This window comes from Macrotis lagotis, chromosome 2 (assembly GCF_037893015.1).
Source record: "Macrotis lagotis isolate mMagLag1 chromosome 2, bilby.v1.9.chrom.fasta, whole genome shotgun sequence".
NCBI lineage: Eukaryota > Metazoa > Chordata > Mammalia > Peramelemorphia > Peramelidae > Macrotis > Macrotis lagotis.
Genome location: NC_133659.1, coordinates 229,454,156 through 229,472,836, shown reverse-complemented (window position 1 = coordinate 229,472,836; position 18,681 = coordinate 229,454,156). Strand labels below are relative to the sequence as shown.

General features: G+C 34.0%; 1 protein-coding gene across 3 annotated transcripts in view; it reads left to right on the top strand.

Moving 5' to 3' along the window:
- The window catches only part of SEC14L1 (SEC14 like lipid binding 1), a 104,356-nt gene that overhangs the window by 69,094 nt on the left and 16,581 nt on the right, over positions 1 to 18,681 (top strand). For all 3 annotated transcript variants that reach the window (XM_074225082.1, XM_074225081.1, XM_074225083.1), the window contains exons 9-13: positions 273 to 361; positions 2,320 to 2,390; positions 8,737 to 8,908; positions 10,050 to 10,184; positions 13,176 to 13,310. In XM_074225082.1, the coding sequence (XP_074081183.1) occupies positions 273 to 361; positions 2,320 to 2,390; positions 8,737 to 8,908; positions 10,050 to 10,184; positions 13,176 to 13,310 (602 nt within the window). The remainder of the gene's footprint in view (positions 1 to 272; positions 362 to 2,319; positions 2,391 to 8,736; positions 8,909 to 10,049; positions 10,185 to 13,175; positions 13,311 to 18,681) is intronic.

The following is an 18,681-nucleotide window of genomic DNA, read 5'->3' as shown; positions in this document are numbered from 1 at the left end:
TATGCCACCTAGCTGCCCCTATAAGGGTCTTTTTTAAGTATTAAAAATAAAGCAACTTTAATGTTTTAGAAGTATTGCAGTTAAAATGTAGTAATATTGAGATTGAGACTTGACAACTACTACTATTAAATCCTATACTTAGCACTTCATAGAATTATATGTTCAGTTCCAGTCTCATGATTATTGCTTTTAGTAGTGAGAAATAATTTACAATTTGACTAGGATATAGGAGACAAAGTTCTATGACTCATTTTTTGGTCTCTTTTTCTCAGATGGACGTCCTCTCTACGTTCTTAGGCTTGGACAGATGGATACCAAAGGTTTAGTTAGAGCGCTTGGAGAAGAGGCTTTGCTGAGATATGTAAGTTTGTGTAGATTTACATTAAAAACATTTTTTAATTTCACAATTTACCATGCTAATATTACCATAGTGTTATAAATATTATTCTTTTGTGAAAATAGCCTGTTTTCACAACTTGAATGTACTTATGGACTGAACTCTTTACAGAGTATTGGTCAGTCAATCAGTCAACATGTATTTAAGTGGGGGCAGCTAGGTGGTGCAGTGAATAGAGCACCGGCCTTGGAGTCAGGAGTACCTGGATTCCTAGCTGTGTGGCCTTGGGCAAGCCACTTAACCCCTTTGCCTTGAAAAATCTAAAAAAAACAAACAAACCCAAAAACATGCATTTAAGTGTCTGCTATGTGCTAGGCACTGTGTGAGGCACTAAAAATTCAGATAAAAGTGGAAACAACCCCTGTCTTCAGGGAGCTTTCATTCTGTCAGGAATAACAACATGCAGAAATGTAGGCAAATTAAAGATAAAGACAAAATATGTGAGTTATTTTAGGATGGGGAAGAGGGGTCTAGCAGCTTGAAGAGCAAGAAAAGCTTTAGAGGGTGGTACTTGACTACCTTGAGTGCTTATGATACTTGGGTTCTAACAGGTCAAAGTGAGGAGAGGGAATACATTCCTGGGAAGGAATGTACTAATGCAGAGGTATAAATATAAAAGATGGAATACCATGGAGGAAAAACAGACAGAAAACCAATTGGATCATAGGGAAAGTGAAGGGGAGTAAGATATAATAAGGCTAGAAATTTAAATGTAAGATGGAGAATATATTTAATCCAAGAGGTAATAGGGGAATGATTTAGTTCAGACCTGAGCTTTAGGAATATCACACTGACAGCTATATGGGGAAAAGATTGGAATATGGAGAAGCTTGAGTTAGGATGTTCATTAAATAGACTGTTAAATTAATCCAAGGGACAGTACTGACAATTCAAACCAGGGTGAGGGTTGTGTGAGTGGAGAGAAGGGGGACAGATGGGAGAGATTTTTGGATGCAGAAATGACGAAATTTGGAACCCAGTTAGATATTAAAGATATGTAGTTGAGAATTCCACCAAGGCTGCAACCAGACTGACTGGAACAAGGGTAGGTTTTTGGGAGAAATAATGACTTCTGTTTTGGACATATTAAATTGAGATGCCTGCAGAACATTCAGTACATTAGGCAGTTGGTGATGTGGTGCTAGAGCTAAGGAGAGATATTAGTGGTAGATAAATAAATCCAGTAGTCATCTGAATAGAAATTAATTAAACTTATGGAAACTGTTAAGACTTCCCAGACAGTATAGACAGAAGAGAGATATAGACAGAGAGAACCTTGGTATATCCACAGTTAAAAGTTATGAAATGGATGGTGTCACATTTCCAATATGTTATCAGGGAATGATCTACTCAATTTGAAAAGAAAAGTGCTAATATTTTTGTCACTTAGCTAAGATACTTCAGTGCCAAAATGCTCTTACATTTAGGAGTATAGAAGAAATAGTACCTAGAATATTCTAAATTCCTTCATTCTGTTTAAATTTCCATGTAAATAAAATAATGTGACTTTTGCATCCAAAGATGCTGTTTTTGACATTCTTATGTCATATGCACATGAATGGCCAAAAAGTACTATATTTGGAGTCAAAGGGACTGAGTTGGAATCCTATGTCTGCCACTTCTTTCTGCCTTTATAATCTTGGGTGAATTTTTTAGGACTCTGTTTCCTCAATTGTAAAATGAGAGGTTATATAAGAAGACCTCCAAAGGACCCTTTGGATACTAAATGTATTCTCTAATGACTCATAAAAATATGTAAGTCTATGACTTTAATAGCAGATGTCCCTTGTACATTATTTTTATTGAAAATAGCATCATTTTTAGAGAACATTAATTTTTATTGTCCTTTCAATATAATTCTGTAGTTACACCTCTTTATGCCTAAGGTAAATGTTTTGTGGATATTCTATATTCATACACAGGTTCTCTCAATAAATGAAGAAGGTTTAAGAAGATGTGAAGAAAATACAAAAGTCTTTGGCCGACCTATCAGGTAAACATGAGATTTTGAAATTATGTTCAGCCTAATAAGACTATCTATTAAATAGATTAAGGTGAGTTGTTTGAAGCAATGCCTGAAGTCTCTAGAAAAGAATAGTTTTGAGTCCTGAAAGTTAAAAAATAAATGCAAATAAGAGTGCTCCAAACTTGTGGGCATTATCATAGAGTGGGAGTAAAGGAATATAGATCTCTATTTTAAGGGAGAATAAAGCAGAGGTGGAAATTGTTGAATATATTTTAGTATAATTCATGCATAATGTAGCTATTTTAGTTAAAATAAAGCTCACAAAGTAAACTAGGATGACAAATTCCTTCCAACTCAAATTTAACCCAATACTGTAATATGTACAAAGTCAAATATAAGTCAATGTATGTTGAATTTAACTTTAAACTGCTCTACCAGCATTGTTGTCAAGTTGCATAGGCTTTATAATAGAGATGATGCAGTCATTGTGCAGCTTGACAAACACTTTAAATGTTTAGACTATAAACTCACTTAATCTTTAGTTAGAAATTAAAAGTATATAATATCCTTTTATTTTTCATTGTCATTAGTTTTGGTTAATTCAGTATAGCAAACTGGATAAATACATAATTGGTTTAAATAAGTAGCAGACATACACACAGTAAGACATTCAAATGATCCACCACTATTAAGTGAGATTGTACTACTGCTAATGAAAAGGAAAGACTTCTGTATTTGCTTTCTTTGAAAGACTTAGCTGAAAGTAGCATAAAACCTAATCAATTTAAATAACATCTTAAAATTGTATATGCAGTATATGTGGGCATTACAAGAAAATTTTTTTTCAGAAAAAAATTGTTGCTTTTAATGAACATTATTAGCAAAAACAAATTTTTGCTATCAAAACTATGTAACAGGGGGCGGCTAGGTGGCGCAGTGGATAAAGCACCGGCCTTGGAGTCAGGAGTACCTGTGTTCAAATCTGGTCTCAGACACTTAATAATTACCTAGCTGTGTGGCCTTGGGCAAGCCACTTAACCCCATTTGCCTTACAAAAAAAAAAACAACCTAAAAAAACAAAACAAAACTATGTAGCATCACAAAGATTGCTTTTACTTTGTAAGGCTGTTATATAATTGCCTAAATATAAAAAGCTTTTATTGGAGAAACAGTACTGGGTGCAACATTGACATGGCTTAATTAATAGGCTTGTTGAATCACATACAAAATAGTTTTGAATGGTTCTACTTGTAGATAATGTGGTGGAAAGTAATGAACAAAAGAATTGACTTTGTGGAAAATACTATGTGAAATTAAAAGTGATAAAATTTTAAAATATTGATTAATTTTAAAACAATAAGCCAATTATATATTAACATGAATAACATTTTAAATGGAAAATATATTTTATAAAATAAGATATTTAATAATGTTGTATTTACATATTTTTCTTACTCTCCTTAAGGTCTAGCTTAATAGAAGACACTTGGATTCTCATAGCATTCAGTCATTTATGACATGATTTTTTTTTGAAGAAAGTCTGGTTTTACATAATATAGTTGAAAATTAGAGGTGTGTTTTTAATAGGCAAATAACAAAATAGTTTTAACCTTAACAACTTCCTGTAAAAGATCTCTTACCACCCTTGGAGAGCCAATTTTTGAAATAAAAAAGTCTTCAAATTTATTCTCTCTTCTAGATCTGAATATAGAATAATAAAATGAATACATTTGTAAAAAAGTTTAGAGATAGCAAATTAGATATTTGTATTTTTAGTTTTCAGTTTAAAAAATTTTACCCATATATAAAACAAAAAGTAAAGCTCTACTTAGCAATTAGTTGTACAGAAAAGGAGTTTTTGTTTTATTTTTAAACTCATGATTTTTTTTTAAATATCAAATAATGGACAAGTAATGGACAAATTATATATATATATAATTTCATGTAGTATTAGAGTTGGAAGGGACTCCACATCCACTTTCCAATCCATACCACCTTACTTTGCTTTATGAAGTGAGACTGCTCATCATCATCATATAGCTTCCACTTGAAGACTTCCAAGGAAGAGCAGTGTTCCTCCTTCTGAGACACAGCCAATTCTATATTGGAGCAGCTATAATTGTTAGGAAGTTTTTCTTGATATAAAGTCTGACATCAACTTCCAACTCTTGGCTATTGATTTTATCCTCTGGGACCAAGAACAAGTCAAATCCTTCTCCTACATAATTGACTTTTCTCTTCTGCTGGCTAATCATATACTCTTTAATTGTTCTTCTTATACAGCTTAAACTCAAAGCTTTTTAACCATGCTGGTTGCTCTACTCTTGATGCTCTCCAGCTTTTCAAACTGCAGTTTTCAGACCTGAACACTTACAGAATATGTTATAGCCAAGTTGTTGTCATTACCATCATCATAATATTTGTACAATATTTTAAAGTTTGCTATGCTCTGTTTTCCCCCCTTAATTCTCCCAACCATGTGAGTCAGGAGCTATTATTTTCCCCACTCTAGAGATGAGGAAATTGGGGCTCAGAGGTTAATTGATTTGCTAGGATCCCTCAAGTAGCACTCAGTCCATTATGAGTGCAGAGAAATCTCTTTTGCCCCCTAACATTCCCAACTTCCTTATTACACTTCTGGATATTACCATCTTCTCAAGTCAACTATGCTTGTAACCTAGGTTTCATCCTCAAGTTCTTTCTTCTCTTATTCTCTATGTTTAATCATTTGCCAAGTTTTGACATTTCTACCTCCACAACATCTTTCATATATGCCCTTCTGACACTGCTATTTCAGACCCTTGTCACCTTATGCATGGTCTGTTATAATAACCTGCTGGTTGATCTCCTTGACTCAAGGGGCAGGTCCTCTTCCACTCAGCTGACAAATTGATCTTTGTAAAACACAGCTTTGACCGCTCTTTCCCCACACTCACCACTCTCCTTTTATTAATCTCTATTGGCTCCCTTTTACTTCAGGATCAAATATAAAATCCTCTAGTTTTTAAAGCTCTTTATTACCTGTTTTCTTCCTACCTTTACAGTACTTTCTGGCCCTTACCCTCTCTCCACAAACTTTGTGAGCAGTGTCATTCACTTCCTTGCCATAGATCCTAGCATTTTCATATTCTCTCCTTCCTCATCTCTGCCTCCTGGCTTTACTGGTTATCTTTAAGTCTCAGCCAGAGTCCTTCTACAAGAATTTTTTCCTAGTTCTTAATCTTAGTGCCTTCCCTCTGTAATTACCACCAATTTATCCTGTATATATTTTATTTGTACATAGTTTTTACATTGTGTCGACCCCATTAGATTGAGTTCCTTGAGAACAGGGATTGTTTTTTACTTTTTTTTCTATATCTCTAGGACTTAGCATAATCTTTGGCACAAAGTGTTTTTTGTTGACTCTTTATTATTCTTGAACTTAACATGAACTTGCTCACTGCACTGGAGACTGCTTTACCAAACTAATAATGAACTATGAATCATTAGCCTTTGAATCCAGTCAGTCATCTTGTCCACAAAATAGGAGCTATCACTAGTTTTTGCCATTATTACTGAACCTGAACAAGAAAAATTCATAAACTTGTGATATAGTACATGAAAGAAGAATTTGACTCCTCCCAAATCATTTTGGCATCAGGTGAATAAATAGTGTTCTGATTTTTATCAAATAAGTAATATAAATTTTATTAGCATTTATAAATTTGTAATTATCCAAATGGCTTTTTGCTTTCTCATCCATCTGGATTGGAAAGAATTTCAGCATTGCAGATCACACCCCATTCATTCCTGCCCAACCTATATTACTTTTCTCCACGTTCTCCTGTTATGTTGCTATGCTCAACATTATGTTGGTCTTTTATTTTCCTGATGGTTAAAGCATACCAGTGGATCAGTCTGACTGTCTACCTCTAATATTTAGAGCCTTGATTTCAAAATGGAAATGAAAGAGGTAGACTTATAGACTTCATAGAAGTTTCATGTCTTTTTATATGAAAAATACTTTATTTGAGGAAAGCAGATAGGTGCCAGATAGGATATAACAAAAAGTGAATCACATCACCAAAAAGAAAAATCAAATTGATATCTTAACAGATGGGGGAAAAACTTGATTTCATCAGTCAACTCTCCTGTGTGTATTCCCATCACAGTTTGGTAAAGTTCAGAATCAGTTTAAAAAAAGGTAGGAAAAAAGGAACAGTCATTCTGAACTAATTAAGCAAGTAATAAAGAAAATAGGTTAAGGACAAAAGGACATTAACACCAGTTAAAATTTCATACATAATCTTTAACTGATATAAATCAATTGTCATTACAAGGAGAACAAAAGAACCTAAGAAATGACTTGATCAGTAAATATAAGTGAAAAGAAATGGAGGACAAAGCCATACTGGTTGAGAATGTAAACTCATTCATTTGTAACCTCTGAAGAAGTTTGATAGATATTTATGAGATACATACTTATACTTTATTTCATAAAGCAAAGAAAAACAGTAGAAGGAAAAATCAACTTTAAAGAAAGTTAGCCTAAATAGATAATATTTCATTTGTGTAAAACAGCTTTTTGCTGATGATGTTTGTCCTTTGTTCTCGAAGAAGACCATGACATCAGGGAGGTGATGCCTTGACAAGCACATCAATTGGATTTAAGTGTGTGTGTGTGGGGTGGGGGGGGCTGTGCTAAGTCACTCTCTCCTCCAGAGCCATCTTGGCTAGTTATGAATCAGAATGACTGGAGATGCCCTGGATGTGAGACAGTCAGGGTTAAGTGATTAGGTTATACAGCTAGTAAGTGGCAAGTGTCTGAGGCTAGATTAGAACTCCTGTACAGGCCAGTGCTCCATCCACTGCACCACCACCTAGCTTCCTTTTTTGCTATAGCTACTATGAAGACAAAATGTCTATTTTAATTGTTTAGTGGTTGAAAAAGAATTATAAGTAGCAACACAGTACTGAAATCACATTTTAATGAACTGTGCCTAAATACCCACCTGTCATGGTAAGAATGGTATTATGGTTATTTTAACAGTTAAAGATATTAAACTAAAAATATTCCTAGTAAAACTCCATGGATTGTTTATTTTTTAAATTTTAAAGTTTTGTGTTTTTAAAATTGTAATAAATTTTAATAAAATAAGTACCTAGAAAATTATTCACATGGATTATTTTATGAAAAGTATGAAGACAATTAAAAAATAAAAAAATTTCACATCAGATGCAAAACAATTGGCTACTACTATGTAATGGGATTCTATAAATATTTATATGTACATTCATATATGTAGGGGGTTTTTTTAGATTTTTTTTTCCCAAGGCAGTGGGGTTAAGTGGCTTGCCCAAGGCCACTAGGTAATTATTAAGTGTCTGAGGTCAGATTTGAACCCAGGTGCTCCTGACTCCAAGGCCGGCGCTCTATCCACTGCGCCACCTAGCCACCCCTTTATATGTAGTTTTATATATGGGATTAATGATCATACCAATTTGGTTGAATTCATTTGGTTAACTCGTGTTATATAGGGTAGGTCATTTATTTTCAGTCTGACCAGTTATTTGTGGTCCTATTTTGCTCTTATCAAGGCAGTTGTCTTAAAGGTAGTATGCTGTGTTTTTCTCAAGGGATCTCGTAAAGATAATTGATAGCTCTGGAACCAAACCTTAGTATGACTCAATATATATCCTATAAACAGGGGATTAATAGAATCCTAGAAAAGAAGGTATATTCTTGTTTTATTTTTTTAGTTCCCAAATAACTCATTTAATAAAAACAAAAAAGAATAGATTATACTTTAATGGATTACAATGCATTGCAGTCTAATAATTTTATCCTGCTTACTGGTCTAAAGAGGAGAAGGGAAGGGAGAAGAAAAAAAGAGTATATATGTGTGGATATACATTTAAAAATTTTTAGTTCTGGGAACTTCCCAGTGAAGAACCTTCCTCTACCTAGACTGTTGACAGCTGCTTTGCAATTTGACTACTTAGTGTTTAAGGTACTGAATCTCAATGATTTATATGTAATTACACAGCAGGATTTAAACCCCTACTCCAAGGGCATCTCTGATAAGATTGAATATGTGGTCAAATACAGGTTTGTGTGGTAAAATACATAGATTAGTAAGAGCCTTACCAAACAAAAAAGAAAATTGCAAAGTAGATTTTAGCAGTCAGGATCAAGTACCTTGTCCAGGGTCATACAGCTAATAAATATCTAAGGTTATATTTGAAATCAAGCCCTTCTGACTCAGGGACCAGTGCTTTATCAACTGTGCCACTTACCTGACCCCATAATAGATGAATAATTGGAAGAATCCTTAGACATCAAGTGCTAATTATTAAATTTGTAGATTAAAATTTTTCTTCTTAAAATTGATAGTTCATGGACCTGTCTGGTAGATTTGGAAGGATTGAACATGAGGCATTTATGGAGACCTGGAGTGAAAGCACTACTCAGAATTATTGAAGTTGTTGAAGCCAATTACCCTGAAACACTGGGCCGCCTTCTTATACTCCGAGCTCCAAGGGTATTCCCTGTCCTGTGGACACTGGTGAGTTTGAACACTAAGCAAGTTGCTTTCTCATTTGAAAAAAAAAAACATTTATGTGTGGTAGTGAAATTTAGCAAAAGGAGCAAAGAAAGAATTTTTTAAAGATTTTGTTTATCTTAAAAAACTTTTATTAATAAAAATTATGAAATGTTTGGTGATGCCAAGAGTTTTGGCAATATTTTTGGAGAGAATATAGTAGAAAGGGGGATGGGAAGACTAGTTTCACTCTCTAGACAGGCTTGCTTAGTTCACAGAGCTGTTTCCTGGAATTGAGCAGTAGCAAGTAATGTTGACTGTGCTTCTCAGAGGTTTGCTCTCCAGCAGTTACTTCTGGGCAGAGGGCAAATGATTTGCAGAGGAGGCACCAAGGATTGTAATTCCATACAACAAAATGGAGATCAGATTAGCTCTTTGATACCAGTAAATGGATTTCATAATAAAATGAGGGTGGATTGCTCTTCCCCTGTTGAATTTCTCTTCCTTTAGATAGATATGTTTACAAGTTAAACATGGACTGTTAGAATGGTATAGTCTGCTTATTAGTTCTTGAATAAAATTCTACTTTCCTTAATATTGCCTTGCTATTATACCTGGGATTTGATTCAGTTGGTGTAGTCAGTGATAGCAGTTGTTTTTAACCTTGTCCTGTTTTGTGCTTTGTAGCAATGTTGTTTGAAAATAGAACATATAAATGTCTTTTTGAAGATTAGGCCATATGAGCTTTGTACTTCAAAGTATTTTTATTTCTTTCTTTAGTCTAATGATCTCTTTCTTCTTTTCTGTTTCCTCTTCACCTGGCTTATCATTTTCTGATTTGAGGAGACCTGGAATCTTCTCATCTCTCCCTCATGTTGACTTTATGGGGAAAGATAAAGAGAGGCCTGTTAGACCAGGACTCTCTTTGAGCAGAGCCAGCATTCTCAAACACCATTTCCAATACTTTCACCTTCAGATAGTTCTTACCCTTTGCCTCCTGTAATAAAAAAAATTATCTAGAATAAAATTAGTTGACTTTCTGCATGAAAAGTACCATGCTAAAATACTTTACAGAAAACTATGAAAAATTGTTCTTAACCTTTAAATGTAATTTTTAAAGTCAAGAAACTTACTAGAGAATGATCTCTTTTCTATTTTTTTATAGGTTAGCCCATTTATTGATGATAACACAAGAAAGAAGTTCCTTATTTATGCTGGCAATGACTACCAGGGTCCAGGAGGCTTGCTGGATTATATTGATAAGGAAATTATCCCAGATTTCCTGAGTGGAGAGTGTATGGTAAATATTTAAGCATGTAAATATTAGATTCCCCCCACCCCCCAAAAGGGCAATTAATGTTTTGCATAGACAGTTATTGGGAATTACTGAGTTTTGTTGAAGTATCTACTATTTAGTTTATTTTTACTAAATATTTCAGGTTTGTTAAATAATTTCTATATTAGCAAATATGAAAGTTCATATGATATAGATTCTTCTAGTGATACAATTTTATGCAAATAGAACTACTACTTAAAGCTAAATTGTAAGTCAAATCATAGTTTAAATGTAGCAAGGAAATTCCTATTTTTAAAAATTCAAATGAAAGATCTCTTTGCAATGTAAGAATGTTTGAAAAATCAAATAATGAAATGCAAAATCAATCTTATTTATAAATCTTTTTCATTTAAGCTTCTTGAAAGCTTGGATCATTTCTTTTTATTTTTTGTATTTGTATTCTCAGCACCTAATTCAGTGACTGGCATATAGTAGATTAGGTTCTTAATAAGTGCTTATTTATTGACTGAGTCTTATTTTGGATTTTACTATTCTAGCATTGATATTGTTGTTTAATTATTTTCAGTCATATCCAACTCTTCATGACTCTATTTGGGGTTTTCTTGCCAAAGATACTAGAGTGGTTTGTCATTTCCTTCTCCAGCTCATTTTATAGATGAGGAAACTGAGGCAGAGTTAAGTGACTTGCCTAGGATCACACAGCTACTAAGTGTCTGAGATCAGATTTGAACTAGGAAAGACTACTCTTCCTGACTTCAGGCCCTAGGATCTATCCACTGTGCCACCTAGCTGACTCATTGAGAACTGAAAGGTGGTAGACTCTGGGTATGGAATGATGGATAGGTCCCTGGATTGGTTTGGTTTAATTGGCTTGGCATTTGGGGGAGTTTGATTATAATAAAGAAGGGTTGGGGCGGCTAGGTGGTGCAGTGGATTAGAGCACTGGCCTTGGAGTCAGGAGTACCTGAGTTCAAATCCGACCTCAGATACTTAATAATTACCTAGCTGTGTGGCCTTGGGCAAGCCACTTAACCCCATTGCCTTGCAAAAACTAAAAAAAAAGGGGGGGGGTTTGGAAGAACTATTGTTGAGAAGTATCTTGTATTTAGGCAACAGTAATGCTTTTTTACATCTTACAAAAATAGATGAATAATTATTCTAAAACTTTATAGATATTTCCCAACAGATTTCTGTCACTACAGATAACACTTGTTGATTTCTTTGAAATAGCATTTACTTGTTTGTTTTGTTTTATGCTTTATGATGAAAATTGTTGCTTCACAAATCAGTTTCCCTTTCACCTGTCAGATTTTCAAATTTATGCTATCTCTTCTCCAAAATTACTTCTTTTTTTTTTTTGCTTAATCTTACTTCCTACTCATGTCTTTCCATTTGATCTCAAACATATGTGACCTGAAAGCTACCTCATTTGTTAGTTAAATTGGGATCCCAGAAAATGATTTACTTAAATGGATAGGAAACTCCTAAGAAAGACATTTAAATCAACTTATTAATTTACTGTTCCTGCTTAGAGAAAAATAAAATCATCTAAAGACCAAAGACAAGAAGCAATTAAATTATAAGCACATAATTCATCAAATAATTACCATGTCACATCATAAGAGTACATCTATAGAAAAAAAAGTATCTTTCTCTGGTTTCTATCTTGTTGCTTACATAATACTGGATCTGTTGAAAAAGAAAAATAGCTGTGCACAAATTTTGGTCGCATTTATTTCCTCTATAGCAATGCCTTTTGTATTCATAAATATCACTTCTAATAGACATATTCATATTTAGATAATGTATTACCTCTTTGCATTATTCATTCTGTATTTCAGAGTAGATCCCTGATTTTACTTTAACTAGTCAATATTCTCTATGGATAGCTAGATGATATCTAATGAATAGAGTTATTAGACCTATAGTCAGGAAGACCTTGCATTCATATCCAGTCTTGGATGTTTACTAGCTGTGTAACCCTAGGTAAACCACTTAACTACTGTCTGCTTCCATTTCCTCATCTATAAAAGGAAGATTATAAACAGCTACCTTGTATAATTGTTTTGAGGATAAATTGCAATAATATTTGTAAAATGTTCTTGAAGGCTTAAAGTGTTATGTAAATTCTAGTTATTATTACTAGCTGTTATAGTTTAAACATGGAAAATATTAAATTGCATTTCCTTAATAACGTTTTATTGATCCAGTAGAGGAATATATTCAGGGGAATGAAGTCTGGGGGAAGAAGAAAAATATTCCTCTCCACACTTATGCTCTTATATAATTTTGTCAGTTAAAGCTGCTCCATACCCCACTCCCCCTCCACCTTCCACTTAAGCTGTGTGTGGCTAACCACATATTTAAATTTGTAATTTTTATTTCTATAATTGCTCAAAAGATCAGTGGCAGTGATTTTTGTTAATGCAGGGTGTCCATTAATTTTATAAACTTTGTAATATAGCAAGTCACTGGGGAAATTTATAGTGTGAAGTTTCTGATTTCAGCTTCCTTTACTAAACAAAAATCAAAGAAACATACCTTATTTCTTCCTCCCAATAGTTAGAGTGAAAACCTTTGAACATATGTTTAGACTTGAAGTTTGGGGTTTTTTTTCCCAATATGCTGTAACTCCTTAGAGTAGTTACACATCATTATTGTTGTGCCATTGACAATCCTTTGAAAGTTAAAATGTTTCTTTTTCATAATTATTATGCTTTTGCAGTTAAATAAAAGCACTAAAGTAATTGAGAGAGAAATCTTATACATTCAAATTCGGCAATAATTTGTTTAGTTTTGACTTGTTCCCATTTTCTCAAAGTAAAGTTAATATATTCAAGTAGTTTACAGAATATTTTACTTCAGAGCTAGAATTTTCCTTTTTCTATTTCATAGGAATAAAGCACATCAGGCTGAGATATTTTCCAGTATGTTTGATTTTCAGAAGATTCATATGTGTTTGTACAGCTTTACTTGGTTTATTTATATTTCTAGTGTGAAGTGCCAGAGGGTGGGCTAGTTCCCAAATCTCTGTACAGGACTGCGGAGGAGCTGGAAAATGAAGACCTAAAACTCTGGACTGAAACCATCTACCAATCTGCAAGTGTTTTCAAAGGTGCACCACATGAGGTACTGATTAAACCCTCTTCTTTGCACACATGCCACCTAAAAATAAGTTTTAATTAACTTCTCTTTCAGCTGTAGGAAGAAAAGGGAGAAAAATTTTTTGCTAGTATATTGGTCTAATGAGAGCAGTTAGTTTGAAAGATTTAACTGAACAGCTTCTTGCTAGTAATTAAGAAATTAATGCTATTACTAAGGTGCACTTATTCCTTGAAGTACAGTATAGATGTGTCCTGCAATATTGACTATAAAACTATTTTGGAAAATATTAAATTGCATTTCCTTAATAAGGTTTTATTAATCCAGTAGGAGAATATATTCAGGGGAATGAAGTCTGGGGGAAGAAGAAAAATAATCCTCTCCTTAATGTTAGAAAGAGTGTTTGTTCTTCCCCTATTGTAGTTTATAAAGATTTATGAAACTAGAAGCTGGAGATAACCTTTTCCTTGATATTTTCTCAAGCCACCTTCATTGAATTTGACAGTGATAATAATGTGTGTCCTTCATATTCGGAGAACAACACAACATCAGGGAGTTGATGCCATGACAAGCACATGAATTGAGTTTGAGTGTGGGAGAGGCTGTACTAAGTCACCAGTATCACTTTCTCCTCCAGAGCCTTTTGAGTCCAGTGGCCAGATATGAATCAGGATGACTGGAGATGGCCCTGGATATGAGGCAATCAGGGTTAAGTGACTTGCTTAAGTTCACATAAGTTGCAAGTGTCTGGGGCTGGATTTGAACTCCCATGTTCCTGACTCCAAGGCCAGGGCTGTGTCCACTGTGCCACCTAGCTGCCCACATTGTATACATAAATATATGCCCCAGGACAAACTCTTGTTTGATGCTTTTACACATTGTATACATAAATATATGCCATATAGGACGAACTCTTGTCTGCATATTGCTAGCATTTCTTCTGATTTAGTCTCCACATAATATTTTTGCAACATGTCAGTAGCATAATTATGTTGTTATAGAATTGAGAAGATAGAAAATAAACATGTTTGGTAGGAATAATAATCTTTTTTTACCAATTGATATTTTATTTTTCCAATTATATGTTATGAAAATTTTTCAACATTCATCCACAAGTATATGCGTTTTTTAAATTACGTAATTTCCTTCCACTCTCCCTTCCCACTCACTTCACCTCAGCAGCAAACAGTTTACAGATTAGTCATTTTTGATATGAGGAATTTGGATAAAGGGAAAAGAAAAAAAATAATGAGATAGAGAAATTTTTGAAAAAGTATACATAGTCTTCATTCAGATTCTGTAAGTTTTTTAATTTTGTTTTGTTTTGTTTTTCTTCCTCTGGATGGGAGAATAGCATTGTCCATAGCCAGTCTCCTAGGTTGTCCTCGCTGTCTGAACTGCTGAGAGGAGCTGCATACATCAAAATTGATCAACTCACAGTGTTGTTATTAATGTGATAATGTTGTCTGGTTCTGCTCCCTTCACTTAACATCAGTTCATTTAATTCATTCCCTGCTTCTCTAGATCCACGATTCATGGTTTCTTATAGAGCAATAGCACAACATTCATATATCATAACTTGTTTGGCTATTCCCCAATTGATGCGCATCCCCTCAATTTCCCATTCTTTTCCATTTCAAAAAGAGCTGGTATGAATATTTTAGAATGTGACTTTTCCCATTTTTTATGATTTCTTCTGGATATAGGCCTAGTATTGGTATTGCTGGGTCAAAGGGTATGATCAGTTTTGTTGCCCTTTGGGTATAGTTCCATTTTGCTCTGTGAGAATAATATTCTAACACCATGTACAAGTTATGCCTTTTTCCTTAAAAGATTTTGAAATCAGGGGCGGCTAGGTGGCACAGTGAATAGAGCACTGGCCCTGGAATCAGGAGTACCTGAGTTCAAATCCGGCCTTGCACACTTAATAATTACTTAGCTGTGTGGCCTTGGGCAAGCCACTTAACCCCATTGCCCTACAAAAACCTAAAAAAAAAAAAAAAAGGTTTTGAAATCATCTATGAGACTTAATTAGCACAGGAAAATAAAGATTCAAGCTGTTAACATCAGTTTCTTGTTTCCTGAGTACAAATTGGCAACAACAAGCTCCAGGCTAATATCTCATGCTTAGCTTGAAGACCACTGTGGGCAGCTTATATACAGGGGAGCTTTGCTTACTTGAATCAATGCATCCCATATTCTTCTTGAATATCATTCCCCTATTTTAGTTAAGTAAATCTCATTTTTGTTAACTATTGGATGAAATACAAGTGTTTTGTTTTGCTTCAATATCATACTTCAACTGTCAGAGAACTAACCTTAGTTATGGGCCCAGCCCATAACAGGATGCCTTACTCAAAATCTCTATAAGGCAATATCAGGATTCTGTTCACTAAGTCTTGAGGATATTGTAATCAGTGTCCAATTCATTCTCTATTCCACTGAAATGGAATTTGTCATATAATCTAACATACTTTGAGGGATATTTATATCCTTTTTATATTTGGGGATTGGCCTTGGGGGGGTATGATTTCTTTTCTTTGTATCTATGAGATCTAGGTGATTTCCATATGTTTTATGAGTCAAAAATCATTGGATAAGTGAACAAATTACCCAGTCTTCATTTATCTTATGATCTCTATGATGACTCTACATAGCCTTAGATAAAAAGTAGAGGTTCTTGTTTGCATGGTGGTTCTTAATGGTCCCCATGTTGACCAACAATGTGCTATGGGAAGCACATTTTCCTGAGGAAAGATTGTGTTTTATTATTCAGTTAGCATGTCACCAGAAGGATTTATCTATTATGATTCATTGAACCTGGGGCAGCTAGGTGGCTCAGTGGATAGAGCATTGACCCAGGAATCAGGAAGACCTGAGTTCAAATCCAGCCTCAGACACTTAATACATACCTAGTAGTATGACCTTGGGCAAGTCACTTAACACCATTGTCATAAATAAAATTTATTTTTAAAAAATTGATTCATTGAACCTACCACTTAAGGAAATTCCAAGGTGATGACTAAGCAGTGATGCAAGACCACTTTTTGTCTGTTCAAAAGATAGTTCCTCTTTCAAAGTGGCACAGTAGCAGATCAGATGCCATGTGGAGAACTTATTTAACATGCATGTGTAAATGAACATTTATTTTTTGTTAAAATGTAAGCTTTTTAGTGGTTAAATAATTATATAGTGTTTTAATTATCACATCACTGCCATATTAATATTGCTGTGCCCTTTTTTGATCATGTCACAAGCTTTTAGTGGTTTCTCATTGCCCACAAGATGAAATCTTCACACTTAGGGCTTACCAGTGTATGGCCTAATTTATTTCTTCTAGCTATAAAATAATGTGACTTCCATGCATATGTTCAAATTGTAAAACATTCCTCGAAAGATTTAACAACAGAAAGAATTAAGTTTAATCATATTATTAATAGTTAAATAAGGTATAAAATAGTTAGATGTATGCTTCCCAAAGGTGTTTGTCTCTGTCATGAATGGTATCCAGTTCAGAATCCAGATAAAACTGAAATTCCTTAAAGATGGTCTGATCCTCCAACTTTTCATGAATAATATATTCCTGAGTGAAACCCTAAGAACATTGCAAAGTATTATAAATCACCCTAAAGAGTCCCTAGATGTTATCATGGGAAAACCCAAAATAGAAAAATTCCTCTTATCCTAACTCTTGTATGTAGTTGAATATAAAACTTAAAGTTGGTCCATCAATATCTTTAATAAAAATATTCATCTAGGGTAGAAATTCTTAACCTAGAGTGTATGAGGTTGGTTTTTTAAAAATATTTTGATAACTATTTCAATAAAATGGATATCCTTTGTAATTTTATGGAATTTATTTTATGCATTTAAAAACATTCTGGAAAGCAGTCCATTGCCCATACATCTATCATGGTTTTTCTCCCCTTCCCCCAATCAAAAAAAAAGTTCAAAATAGGTTTTGTAGTGATAGCCTATGGCTCTATGTCTTAGAATACTATTGTTTTCAAAGAGGTTGAAAGTTATTCTTTTTTGGGTTAGTTTTTTTTTATTTTGGCAAGTCATTGTAGTTAAGTGACTTTCCCAAGGACATACAGCTAATAAGTATCAAATGTCTGAGGATGTATTTGAATTCAAGTGCTTATGACTCCAGGGCCAGTGCTCTATCTACTGCACCACCTAGCTGCCCCTGAAAGCCACTCTCAATGGAAAAATTCGTGATGGGTATGAGTAGACTGTAATATATTGTCAACTATAAAAAGTGCTATAATGGATCTTAGATATGATATCAGGAAAAAAAAAAAGATGAGCTGTTGTCCTAGGTGGCGTTTTTCATTAGCCAAACTGCTAGGATCTCCTTCATAGTTTGATGTGCCTCTGCTACATGAATTTTTATCTGTAGAATTGAGTTTAAGTGATTGACTTGTCCATCATCTATCATCAACATTTATTGTTGTTATTACTTATTTTATACTGAAATTGTAACTGTGACTTCCATGGAGGGTAGGATTTTTCTATGAGGAAGCAAATTTGTATTAATAAGTTTGTTTTGACTCTTTTTTGCTTCCCCATTAAATGTTTTGAAGCATACATGTATATAAGCTCATAAGTTTAGGGTTCCCCCCCTTTTTTCCCTATTGTTTGCAAAAGACTTTATCCCTCTTTCTAAAATTATAATAGCTTCTTCCAAGATACTTTTCAGGATTATTATTAGTACTTGAACTAGACAGGTATTGCCCAACTGTCACTTTTCAAAGTTGTCAACCATATATCATCTTTAGACTAATTATATAGTTATTTATTTAGTAAAATAAAGCCAAGAATGAATTGTATATCCTTGAGACTCCCCACACAATTTTGAAATGCTTTATAAAAATTTTGATTTAAGTATAAGAAATCATAAACTTCTATTCATCTACCTTCTCCTAAAACAAAAAAAACCCCAAATAACTTAGCATCTATATCTGAAGATATTGAAGGACTTGAATATGTGTGTAAAGACCAAATTGCCTTAAGAGACCAGTCATAAGTTTGGAATGGACTGTTCCACAACCTCATAAAGGGTGTTGTGGCCAATTAGCACTCTTACATTCCAAACATTTTTGAGAAGTAGAACTCCTGATTAGAAAGTGACATTGGGAGCACATGTTTTCTCTGTATGAGCTGTTGTAGGTGTGGCTCTAACACCAACTCATTCTTAGGTTAGACTCAATTTTGCAATGAAATGAGGCATTTGAGAGTCATTGAACATTTAACAGTGAAGATTTACTATAGTCTGTCACAGCAAGAATATAGTGGCACTTAGCTTCTCTGGATGTGGTCCCCCTCATCTCCATCTGGAAATACTGGAGGGGTCAATTCATCAGGGCTTGCAACTTATGTGCCAAGACCCTACCAA